General features: G+C 44.6%; 1 protein-coding gene across 1 annotated transcript in view; it reads right to left on the bottom strand.

Moving 5' to 3' along the window:
- Positions 1 to 1,826: 1,826 nt before the first annotated feature.
- The window catches only part of WDR90 (WD repeat domain 90), a 52,498-nt gene continuing 41,522 nt past the window's right edge, over positions 1,827 to 12,802 (bottom strand). Inside the window, exons 35-43 of the mRNA XM_063315189.1 lie at positions 12,632 to 12,743; positions 11,573 to 11,744; positions 11,335 to 11,457; positions 10,448 to 10,628; positions 9,896 to 10,026; positions 7,244 to 7,387; positions 6,009 to 6,128; positions 4,550 to 4,634; positions 1,827 to 3,376 (exon numbers count right to left, since the gene is read on the bottom strand). Coding sequence (XP_063171259.1) covers positions 3,219 to 3,376; positions 4,550 to 4,634; positions 6,009 to 6,128; positions 7,244 to 7,387; positions 9,896 to 10,026; positions 10,448 to 10,628; positions 11,335 to 11,457; positions 11,573 to 11,744; positions 12,632 to 12,743 — 1,226 coding nt within the window. The 3' untranslated portion in view covers positions 1,827 to 3,218. The remainder of the gene's footprint in view (positions 3,377 to 4,549; positions 4,635 to 6,008; positions 6,129 to 7,243; positions 7,388 to 9,895; positions 10,027 to 10,447; positions 10,629 to 11,334; positions 11,458 to 11,572; positions 11,745 to 12,631; positions 12,744 to 12,802) is intronic.

Here is a 12,802-nt window from a genome sequence, read left to right as displayed (position 1 = left end):
GAGACGCATAAGGCTAATCTCTTGCCAAGTGCTTTTCAGTAATGTATTTGGAAAGATGTACATTTTCTTAGGGTGGCAAAAGGGGGTATCTTTTAATAATGTATTTTGAAGCAAAAATTAATTCTTTCTGAGCCAGCTCTTTTGATGCACTTTGATCCGTATTTCCTTTTTGTATTTATGGACCACTCAAGCTAAAGTGGAATTCTGGGCCACATTTGAGAAGTTATTTTAAATCCCTCTAGAAATTAAAGCTTCGAGACTGTTTTGTGATTTATGTCGGAATATACTTTTTATAGAAATAAATTCATATTGTTCTGCTTGCACTCTTTGCTTCGTTGGGATCTGGTGGACCAAAAGGGGAAAATGGGGCACTCTCCAGCCCAAATAAAATGGGAAGAGGAATTTTTCCAAAACCAGGTATGACCGAGAGCTGAAACCAGCTGACATTGCCAAGAGGACCTCCTTTAGTAGCTGATCAAATCCAAAATGGATCCTGTGGGTTTGTTGCTCCTGAATGAAGCAAGCATTTGCGCCCTTGACTGAAATGGCAGCCAAAAAGAACGCCTTGGAGTGATTCAGTTGACTTCCAGCTTTGACTTTTCAAGATTCGCTCTGGATAGGCGCTTTTTCAGGATGGAGCAGGACAGGATCTCCAGGGTTCAGCAGGGTTTTTCAGACCGCTGCAGAGATTGAATATCAGCTGTTCACTGTCTTTGATAACCCAGAAAGGCTCTGTGTCTCACTGACCCAACGGCAGACCTTAGGGTCTGGGCATTTCCAAACAACTTCCAGCCCTTTGGAAAAGTGGATTTAAGAGGCAGGATGCCTGCTGTCACCCAGACACTAATTCTCGTCTTGCATGGTCAGCTGTGCATAAAAAAAGACCTTTTTTCAAAAATATCAACCATCTGATGAGAGTTTGCATACAGAAATTTGGAGCAGGGTAGGAAGCAGCATTAGGCCTGGGGGTGGGAAATCTGAACTGGCAGCCACTTCCATCTTCCTTTCCTCCTTTAGCCCACAACTTTGGAGAGAAGGAAGGAAAACTGAAGTATCCAGAATGAAAGAACTGGTACCAGGGATGTCAACTGGGTATGGTCAAAAAACTCAAGAGGATGGCCTTGACTGTGCGATTGAATCTCTACCCGTTTTTATATTTGGCACCAACTCAAATATCTTTATTACAGTCTTTGACCAGCCTTTACAGTGGAAGGAAAATAGTTTAATCCAGCAATTCGTTATCAGGAAAAAGGAAAACGATAAAACAGTGAAACAATATATCTAATTAAAAGTTTTGCACAACTTGATAAAAATATTTGGCCACCTGGTGTGTGAGTGTAGAGTCAGCATCCCTTAAAAAGAAACAAATGTAAAATCTATTAGGATGACCCTCACATTTAGAGATGATAGGGGAGAGCAAACCATGTCTTGGGGCATCATAAAAAGGACACAGGCAAGAGTTTCCACCTCCCTGGATCCACAAGGGCAAAGTCTCTGTGAATAAGGAGTCCCATGAAATCTTCCCGCCAGCAGTGCTGAAGGGAGGGCATCAAAGCGGGCTCTGGAAAAGGCCAACACCCATTAAAAATGGGTGCAGCTTTGATCACACCTTTCTGGCCACCATCTTGACTTTTCTGACCATACCCTGCAGACACCCCTGAGGTAGGTCATGTAGATGAATGGGACTAATTTTCCTATAGCATCCTAGGTTTTGTAAAAGGTTGATTGTCATAACTTTTAGAACAGGAGAGAGTAACAGAGGTTGCATACACAAAACTATTAATTTATTTGGAATTTTAAAAAAATACAAACAAATTCTTTTATAAATTACAAGCAAAAACAAGTGCAATGTGAATTCTGTTGTTTCTGTTGTTACGGGCCAAGGTTAAGAAGCAAAAAAGATGCCTGCTTCACTGCTGGTATCTGGCCGCTATCTGAAGGACAACCTTGGGTCTAGTTAACAGTGCATTCTAAGAGCAAAACATATTATCTTTACAAATTCTGAGTATAAAATGTGCTTGAAAGTTCCTGATCTTTAAAATAAGACATTCTTTAAAAGGTAAACTTGTACTCATAAAACCTACTCAGCGGTTTAACACTCTGGGTTTCTTTTTTTAACAAGGCCTTTTGTGATTCTCTAAGAAAATAGAGGAGGTAGGAATGGGGGGGGGGGGGAGAGACATTCCTTCTCAGCTAAATGTTCACTTGAAAGTGTAATAGGCAAATCAAAATCTAGTAGTGGGGGAGGATGAATGAAAAAAGGCTATTTTAGTTGTAGAAAAATATGTAGAATATACATACGTATATACATTTAACAGCATAAGAATAAAGGGACCGAAACCAACTTCAACAGAAAAGAGACAAGAATCATGTTGCTCTCTTCCCCGTTTCACAACAGACCTTCCATGGGCCATATGCTTTAGCTGAGATTAGCATAATACTTTGTAAGAACATTCACATATTACTGTGGGGACATCCGAAGTATGAAGATCAGTTATGCAATCTGCCAGCCCATTTATGGGACTCAAGACTTGGGAGGACCAGCGGTTTAGCCCACTGATTCTGTAAATCATCCCATTCTTAAGAAGGCTGTTGGATGGATGCTGTCTGCCAGTTCCAGATGTGACAAGGAGCATCCCTAGCTATTGAGGCATCTGCCACTGTATCAGCGGTCAGGAAGTCAATGAGTATCCGCCAGCCCCATAACAGGCCGGGAACCTCTACAGCCAAGGGACATGCAAAGCAGCTTTTTGGCTCAAGTTTCAGGTGGCCTGGTCAAACTACTTTGCTGAGCTGAAAAAGAAAGGAGACCAACTCACGTATCTGTGGGCATATTGGGAAGGGAGGCAATATAGCATCACTACTCCCAACGCAAAGAAATGTAATCTATGAGGAAGGATCCTGAAGCCTAAATACAAAAGGGAGAAGGACTTCTTCCAAATCCTGCAGGTTCTTAACTGACTGCTACGCTAGTGGCTAAATCCGTTCTGACTGGCATTAAAGCTATAGAGCAGCTCAAAGGGACACAAAGTTCAGCTCTAACACAGACACCTGCCTCCCACCCTGAATTTGGGGCAGCTCAGCCTGGAGCTGGAAGTTGCAGCTGGTCCATGGTAACAAGAGAAGACGGGCGTAATTCCAGCATGATGAAGCAGCTGTTATCTGCATGATTCCACTGGGCATCAGGCCAGGGTGATGGTGAAGGCGGTGGCCCCCATTCACCTGCTCTGGACTTCCCACACCAGGATCTCATTGTAGGAAGCTGTAAAAAGGCGTTTCCCAGAGGGGGAAAATCTGCAGAGACAAACCGTGTCGTTGTGCCCCGCGTAGTCCTGTGATGTCTTTGTCGTGCGGTCAATCAGCCTCAGCGTACGTTCTGGGTAGCAAAGAAAGGGACAGGCTAAGAGAAGATGCACTGACAGTTGGGTGGTCTGCTGACATGTTGTGGAATTGCAGAAAAAGTAAAACATCTAGACGTGTCTGGAAACGCTGTTTCCGGAAACCATGCTGAGAGACTCCTGATTTTTTTTGCCACCCTAGACCAGTGTTTCTCAACTTGGCCACTTTCAGATGTGTGGACTTCAACTCCCAGAATTCCCCAGCCATCCTGCCCTAGTCTAACATGGCTCTCCTTTTATAACATCTACAACAAGAAAAAGTATAATGTTCTAAATTGTTGGCTAGAATCAGCATCCAGGGCTGGGTCAGGTTCTGCAATGGCTTTAGGGAACAGCTGAAGAGTGGCATCTGTTTAACTGATAGGAGCCAGGTATGCTACAAAGAGAAAAATACCTAAGCATCCTGCATTCGGATGACTCATGAAAGTAAGCCAAGCCACAAGCCAAAGACAGTATTTTCTAAAGGATGGCACTGGTTTCTTTTAATTGAGATGGACAACAAGTCCCAAATTAAGTAGAAGTCAAGTAAAAGCTGCACAGTGTCTGGACTTCCCAAGGGGCTTCTTCCTTGCCTTAAGGCAACTATCCCACTTTGCATCCTCTGGCGCAGAGAACAATTTCAAGTCTGAAGCTCTTAAACCAGGGTTTCTCAACCAGGGTTCCATGGCACCCTAGGGTTCTGTGAGAGGCCACTAGGGATTCCCTGGGAGATCACAATTTATTTTAAAAAATTATTTCAAATTTGGGTAACTTCCCATGAAAGAAGTAAGTTTCATTCTTTATTTTCAGTTTAAGAACACTGTGAATGCATCTAGACAGGCCTACCCATGAAACAAATATCATGATTTTGTAACCTCTGGCCTCTATTGGAGCCTGAATGTGCAGGGGTTCCTTCCCCAAGGCCTGAAAAATATTTCAAGGGTTCCTCCAGGGTCAAAAGATTGAGAAAGGCTGTCTTAAGCTGATGCTTGAAAGTGAAAGAACAATGCCCAGCATTAACCAAACTCCGTGCAAGCTGATTTGTTTGCACCAATGCTCTGTCTGTTCCTTGAGCCCTTCCTGCTTGACAAGGAAAGGGTAACATCCCGGGGCAGCTAGCTTGCTTTTGAGATAAAATGACACATGACCATTCAGCCCCTCCAGATATTTACCGCTGAAACCAACAGCTATGGTGCAGGCAACAGGAGACAGGTTCAGCGAAGTAGCAAAGGCAGGCAAGGAAATCTTCTCAGTGACCTATACGCCGTGGGGGAAAATCCCAGAATATTAGTTTTTTGGGAAAGAAGAACTGCAATTTCCCCCATGTCCTTGTTTATAAAATAAGAACAGAGAGGTGGAAAGTCTACATACTCCCCTCCAAAAGAATGAGAGAAAAAGTTTAGCCTCTCGCTGCATATGTTAGAGTAGAAACAAAGCAAGGTTCCAGTATTGACCAGGCAAATCTATCCAAACCAATTTCTCCGCAGAGCGCGTGGAGGAACTAGACACATTTAGCTTAGACAAGTAAAGACGCAGAAGGAATATAATAGCAACTTTTCAAATACTGGAAAGGACATCAAGCAGAAGAAAGACAGACCTGTTCGTGGTCGCTCCAGGGTGCAAGACACCGAAGAGTGGCTTTAAGTTACAGAAAAAACTTAACAGGTCAAGAGCAGGTCAACCCTGAAATCCGTGATTGAGGGAATGTGAGCTGCTGTATACTGGAAGAGTTCAGCCCGAGAATCTATAGCCACCTATGGGGGAATATTTCCATTTCTATTCCAGGAGTGAGCAGAAGCTGGTCTCAAGTGACCCCTTCCAACTGTGTTTCTTCTCCTTGACAGTAATGGTGCAGTGTGCTCTGATACAGAGAAAACTGAAGGGCAGAATCTAGAATGGAGTGATTTGGTGTCTTACGGTGCATTAAAATAAGTGGAGCAATATTTTGAATGCACAGGGCAATCCCCTCAGCCCTTCAAGGTAGACAAGGGTAGGGAACCAAAGTCATGAATGCTGATACTACTTTTATGATAAAGTTACAGTAACAGAATCTGGCAAGTCTGAATGTGCTTCCCCCTCCCTCCCTTGATCTTCATGAGAGCTAGGGAGGGTCTTGTCTGGGACGCTTCCTCAAATTACCATTCTGCCCCTGACTCAGATTTCTTTTATCTGGCCGTCGTCTGGGTTGCGGCTCTTCCTCCTGTTCCTCAGAGGTATTTCTTCTGCCCATTACAAATCCACACCCTCAATCTTACTTAATGTCAAGTGAAATAAGGTCTTCTATCTTCCTTTACTAGGGAGCTCTTGGAAATACTGGGGCAGTGGTAACTGGCAGTTGCGCTCCTCTCCATTATAGTCCAACTCTGTGTTACAAACACAGGTTCTTGAGATGTTTCCACTACTTGGCTGCTGCGTTTTCCGGGAGGTAGTGAGGGCATCGGAGGTTCTGACCCTTTATCACACCTAGCATTTGTGCACATCGTGGCGTAGGGAGGGCACATCAACCTTCGGGTCCCCCCCTCTCCTCTCCAGACCTGCAATCGGACATGGTGTCGTCTAGCAACACGTCTGCCCCAGACACTCAACCACCAACTCCGTGATTCAGCCACCATCAAAGACAGTGCCGCATACCTGTTTCTGCCGCAAGCTGTAGAAAAGGATTTCTTTTTGCAACCCGAAGCCAGCATAAGCAATAGTACTTTTGTCCCAGGGGCAAAACGCTGCCAGGCTAGGGGGCAGAGGGCTGGGAATCTGAAGAGGAAATGCAGAAGCATCCATCATCAGCCAAGGGCATGTAATTTGGAGCCAGCCCATATCCAGTTCAGAAATGGCATTAATAATCACCTCTGCCTTCAGAGTGCTTTTTCTTATCAGGCGAGATCTCATCCTGAAAATTTACTTTCCTAAGTATTTTCTAAGTATGGAAACCAAACTTACCGTTCTTACGGTCTTTTCCTTACACAAATAGACACATACGCACAGCCACACCCACACCATGTGTCTGTCTTAGCCAAAATGTGAAGTCACATTCTCAGAATTCTGCTATGCCTCCTCCATTTTTATTCTTATTTCTTATTTCTTTTATCTATTATTTCTTTATTTAGTGGACTTGCATGCTGCTCCCATTGATGCCGGCTCGGAGCAGCTCACATACTTTATTTTTGTAAATGAGCTTTAAATCTATAGATAAATCAGTAGCAACAAAACGTAGTAGTATAAAACAGTTTAACACCGGAGTTCTGTAAAAATTGCTCATCTTCAACCAACCCACAGATTATAAAATTATAGATTATCACAACAGTTCTGACTCTAAGACCTGCTGAAAAAGTGAGATTTTAATGGCCTTTCTAAAACCTAGCGCATGACCGTACTTTCTTAAATCTCGTGAGCTGCAGCTAATTTTGCCTCTTGTTTTCCTTTTTGGTATCTGCCAGCAGCCCAAAACTTTGAAACACTGTTTTTTAAATGTAAAAAAAAAAAAAATCCCTTTATTTATTTAAACAACACATTTATTGAACAGAACAGAAAAAAAATAAAGCAACAGAGAAAGAAAGCAGAAAGATAAAGGAAAAAAGAGACAAAACAACAACAAAAATTGATACTTTGAGAGAAAATTGACGATGGCTTCTCATATACATATAAAGTTTTACCCAACGGTTTCAACAAAATGAAAGGCCATATTTCACTGTAATCACCTACGCATAATCTATGTCTGTTAGTGACACTTTCCTGAGCCGCAAATAACATCAGGGGCTCAATCTGCTGAGTAATTCACGGGCCATAAATTGATCTAACGTTAAAACAAGCAAGACAACATTGTTTGGCGTGTGATGGAAATGCTAGAAGCAAAAGTAAGCTGCTCTCACCGCAGGACCTGTGGGAGCTGGAAAGCTTAACCAATCGATGATCTCACATTTGTCCTTCAACCAGTCAGAAACCCAGATGCTGACGCGTCGATCGGTGCTGGACGCCAGCCAGAGATCGCTTCCTTCAGTCCCAAGTTCAGTGTACTGGAGAAAATGATACTAAAATGACCATTTCTCTTGTTTTTATGCATTTGTTTCCCCAACTTCCGGCACAGTGCTTATACATGATATCAGAGTTCGTATGACATACATTCAAAAATGGAATAAAAATCTCCCTTCCAATCAAGGACAGACACGAGCCTTGAGGACTAGTCTCTCAAATCCAGATACTTACTGAGAGAAATCACCACTGATACAAAACGCTGCTTCCATATGCAACAACACAGGTCAGTTAAGAAAGTAATGAGGCAGAAAAGGATGTATGGGCACATTTTGTTTCAGCCTGCCCCAGAAAGGGCTCCAGAATGAGGGTTCCAAAAAAGCAGCAGCAGAAGCATGGGAGCAGGCATAGGATGCCCTGCACAATATGTGAACGGAAATTCAATTAAATTATCCTACAGCAGGATAAAAAGGAATTACTGTTTGTTCCTGCCACCCTCTTACTCGACAGCTGTGCTTCAAACCCAACCAATCCTTTAATGAAAATACAGGACACATATAAGGAAAAATAATTTTCCCATTATGCAGGAATTGTGGTCACACAGTGTGCACTGCTCAAACAAATAAATCTTACAAGGCTGACTGCGAGGGCCTGATTCACACGACATGCTGAACCCCAAACCACTTGAGAACCAAGGTTCATCCAAAGGCTGTGCTTTGAAAGGGGCCAAAGAAACTGAACCAGCTGCAGAATTCAAATCTGCAGAGTGCGAAATGAACCCCCTTGTCCTTCCTCTGTGGCCCTTTCCTTTTTTCTGTACAGGTAGTCCTCACTTAAGGGGACGCGGTAGCGCTGGGGGTTAAACCGCTGAGCTGCCGAGCTTGCCGATCAGAAGGTCGGCAGTTCGAATCCGCGTGACGGGGTGAGCTCCCGTTGCTAGTCCCAGCTCCTGCCAACCTAGCAGTTCGAAAACATGCAAATGTGAGTAGATTAATAGGTACCACTTCGGCGGGAAGGTAACGGCGTTCCGTTTAGTCATGCTGGCCACATGACCACGGAAGTGTCTACGGACAAACGCCGGCTCTTCGGCTTTGAAACGGAGATGAGCACTGCCCCCTAGAGTCGGACACGACTGGACTTCATGTCAAGGGTAACCTTTACCTTTACTAGTCCTCACTTAATGACCACAAAGGGGACCAGGAAACTAGTTAAGTGGTATGGTCATTAAATGAGTCACCAAATGACTGGACCCAATTTTATGACCTTTTTTACAATGGCCATTAAGTGAATCACCACAGTTGTTAAGTGAATCCAGCTTCCCCAATGGACATTTTTTGCTGGAAACCGGCAAATTGCGACCACGTGACAGCAGGACTCTGCAACTGGTTGTAAATGTGAGCCAGCTGCCAAGCACCCAAGTTGCAATCACGTGATTGTGGGGATAATGCAATGTTTTGCGACAATTAAGTGTGAGTACAGGTCATAAAGCACTTTTTCTGAGGCCATCGTAACTTCAGACCATCGTTAAACGAACAGTTGTTAAGCAAGGACTACCTGTATATACGTAAATGGCTGCTGCTTGTTCCTAGGAGGGAAAAATGTAAGAACTATTTTTGGGCAGGGGAAAAAGCATGAGAGAGAAGAATCATCTCCTTAAAGGTGGAGGCCAGACTAAGAAAGGAAATCCATTGGAACTTGCACAGTGAAATAATGATGAAATAGAAGATGAAATAGAAGCAAAAGCAAAACAAGATGAGAGGAAGTTGGGGGCCAATTGGGGAGACCTCAGGGGTAAATGTTTATCAGTTACTCACTCTTAGCTAGCCCACTTTGACCTCTTCTGACAATCAACAACTCTCCAATTCCAAGCTGGGAACTTTCCCATTACTTCATAGAGGCCTTTTGTATATAGATCATCTACTTCCCTCCCCATAGGTAGAGAATCCGCATGGGGGCAATGGAGAGAAAAAGCAGAAGCTGGGGTTTCTTTTTTAGGATTATAGCAGTGTCGCCCAACCTCAGCCCTGCTGGCTGGGGAATTCCGGGAGTTGAAGTCCACACCTCTGAAAGTTGCCAACATTGAGAAACACTGGATTAGAGGGACAGGAGAGAGGAAAACTGGAGGGAAGAGAAAAGGGAAATAATGTGGGAACTTGGGACAGAAATTCTGGTCCCAATTACCATCGTTAAGCAAGGACTACCTGCATTTGTTTATTTAAATCCATTTTTGAGCCCTTGGTTTGCTACCCTGACTGAGTCTCCCTCTGGACCGGTTTTAACTGCACTGCTGCTGCTGCATTTGGGGTGACCACGTAGCCAGGTTATTGCTCTTTAGGACCTTCTGATTTGTTTTCCATTCTGTAGGTCAGGCTGAAAGCCTAAACTCTGGGGGACTCAGAAGTTGAAGAATGCTTGCACGTGGCTTAGCTGTTAAAATATCTTAAAGGGGTTTCAAATGCAAAACTCACCAAAAAAAAAAAATCAAGGCTTACCTGAATACCATTTACCTGGCAATATACAGATGGGTAAAACGATTTATTTGAATGCCTTACCTGTTTTCTGGTGCAGCGGATAACGTTGATGGCTGAGGGTCGGTGGTCTGTAAGGACTCTGATGGTCATCCCTGTACGAGGGCTATTAATGGCGATCAATCCATCCTTGCTTCCTGATAGGATGATTTCTCCTACAGGCAGACCACAAGGACTCACCATTCATAGAAAACAAAGATGCACACATACATTTCTAACACCTTCAAAAACACCTTCAGGAATCCTTTATTTAAGTTTGCCCTGAAAACACTAGAATAAAAAAAAAGACTAACAAAACTGAGAAGGGGGCATTTGATTTGATTTGAAGTACTGCTGTCATTAATCCAAACAATCTCTGTGCTATACAGAAACAATCTAATAAAACAAAAATATTAAAACTAGCTCTCAGTTAGTTAGACTACATCTCCCATCAGCCAGAAGTTGAGAAGGCTGGGAAAAAGCTGAGATCCTTGCTTGGGGGGTTGGAAAAGAGAAAAAGAACCAAGCCAAAGGAGAAGAGAGCGAGAATTGTGTTGCCCAGCTCAACGTTGTGGTTTGTTCTCCCAGGTGCCCTACCATCTGCAGAATATCCGAGTGCTGTAACGGCCACAGAATGGGGGTGCATTTTCAACTCCATCTCTGTCCGGGAAATGCTGAAGAGGCGGATGGTGCCATCGCTATAGCCTGCCACAATATGATGGCTTTCGACCCCACTGATGGAGGTGGGCACCGGGCTCCAAGCCAAGCATAAGCAGCTCTAAGGGGAAACAGACCACGGGTTAAGGAGGCCCAAACCACAACTGCAGTAGAAGATGGGAAACAACGGTGGTCCCACTTTCATATTGTGTGTATCACTGACCATACATTAGAAGGGTTTGAAAATGACTGCTTCTGCAGGATCGTCTAGATACATTTACGTATTTATTCATAGATCTATATCCTGCTTCTATTTGGGCTACTCCAGAGCACATAATGTTCCTGCCTCCTATTTTCCCCACAACAACAACCCTGTGAGGTGGGTTGGGCTGAGAAAAAGGGACTGGGCCAAAGTCTCCCAGCCAGCTTTCGTGCCTAAGGGAGGGCTAGAACTCACAGTCCAGCACTTTAGCTGCTACGCCAAATTGGCTCTCAATAAGTAAATAAATATTGAGGCTTCTGAATCAACTCACAGAGGAATTGGGGAGTCCCACTGTAACAACTGAACCAGCTCACGCAGAACTCAGATTAGCCACTGGGCCAAAACCTGGGACTCCACTCCACGTCCAGGATAAGCAGCCAACTATCAGCATGATGAAGACCTCCCCCACCACCTTCATTTGCTTAGCTTTGTGACTAGTCCCAGAAATTTGTGGTACACAAACTTTTCGGATCCCCGATTTGTCCTTTGGATCCTGCTCACCTTTGCCAGAAGCAACTTCTAGCAAAACATGACTGGTAAGATTACGTCTGCCTTCAGAACTTACCTGATTGAGCACTTGAAACTGCACCACCAGCTCCAAGCTCGCCAGGGACCAAACCCTGACGCTACCATCCTCTGCACAGGTAGCAAAATGAGACTCTCCAGGACTGAAGGCCACCTCACTCACCTGGGGCAACAGACAAGAGATGACAACTGAAAGGGTTGTCTCAGCAAACCGCAGGAGAGCAGCTCACGTGCATTTTGATCTATCCACGATTGCCAAGACGCGCTGCAAGGCAGACCTTGTTCTTGTGGCCGCTGATCAGCCGGATGCTGGTGTTCTCTGTCCAGCTGATGTACCACAAGGTCCCCGCTGTGGTCCCAACAATGCCCATGTCCATGCCATCATCAAAAGCGGCACTCACGATGGTACCATCTAGAGTGATCTCCTGCTCCAAGAGAACGGAGTTAGATCTACAGGAAAGAGCCCAAGAGGAGGAAAGAAGAGAAATTAAACGTACGTCACCTTAGCTGTACAGCTGCTATCAACAGGTCTGCAGGGATAGCAAGTCCTTTTGTCCAGCCACCAAAAGATCTGTTTTCTCAGGTTACCATGGGGTTCTGATGCCCCACTTCTGCACTTCCTATTTTTGCAAGCCAGACACGTGCTAGGCTTCAGGATGAACCGTCTGTACCGCCCACCCCATCCACATATTTCCAGCTAGCTGGAACAACCAAGTTGACTGCCATCTGCCAGTGTGGGTAAGGTCCCAGAAGGAAGAGTGATTCACCGTTCACTCATGAATGACCCCCAACCCGAAAGAACTTATTCCAAACTGGGAATATTGGCCTTGCTAGTTCTATACTGCTTATACTGCCCGCCAGTCATTTCCTGGGGTTTCTGAGAGAGGTTGCCTGGACTCTGTGGTGGCAGGGAAATCCCAGCTTAACTTGAGGGAATGATCAAGTCGGGAAAGCAGGAACACAGAGAATGTAAACATGCAGTCATCTTTAGCAGACGCTATGAGAGTAAGTGTCCTGACTAAGCAAAGACCATGCCGAGACGAGAAAGTCTCTAGTGTTTTATTACTGCTACATTAGACAGAAAATCCTACCAAACTGAAGGAGCGTGGGAAAACCCAGACAGATAAACCCCCAAAAGTCAAGGTGGGTCTGTTCTGGGTTTCTTTGAATGACGGCTCAAAGTCTCTAAACTACGCATGCGTTTCCCCCCCTGGATAGGGGCCCCCTCCTGCTCCCCATCAGTGCTCATGACAGTAAGTGTGGAAAGGAAGCCCAAGGACCTCTCCATAAACTGGTCTCTCCAGAACCAAACCATTCATTCTGCAGTCACTGCACACCTGGCATTGGTTCCTTTGACTCTCAGCTCTTGGACTGCAGCCACCGACCAAACCTGGATCTTCTTGGTATTGCTGCCACTGACCAGCCGGTTATGGCGACACTGCAGGACTCCTAGACAAGGAGAGGATTTACGGGTAAGAGATTACATCTCAAATTGTACTTTTGCCTGC

The sequence above is a fragment of the Candoia aspera genome, chromosome 14 (genome assembly GCF_035149785.1).
Source record: "Candoia aspera isolate rCanAsp1 chromosome 14, rCanAsp1.hap2, whole genome shotgun sequence".
Classification (NCBI taxonomy): Eukaryota; Metazoa; Chordata; class Lepidosauria; order Squamata; family Boidae; genus Candoia; species Candoia aspera.
The sequence above is the reverse complement of the archived record's forward strand: the minus strand, read 5'-3'. Positions and strand labels throughout refer to the sequence as shown.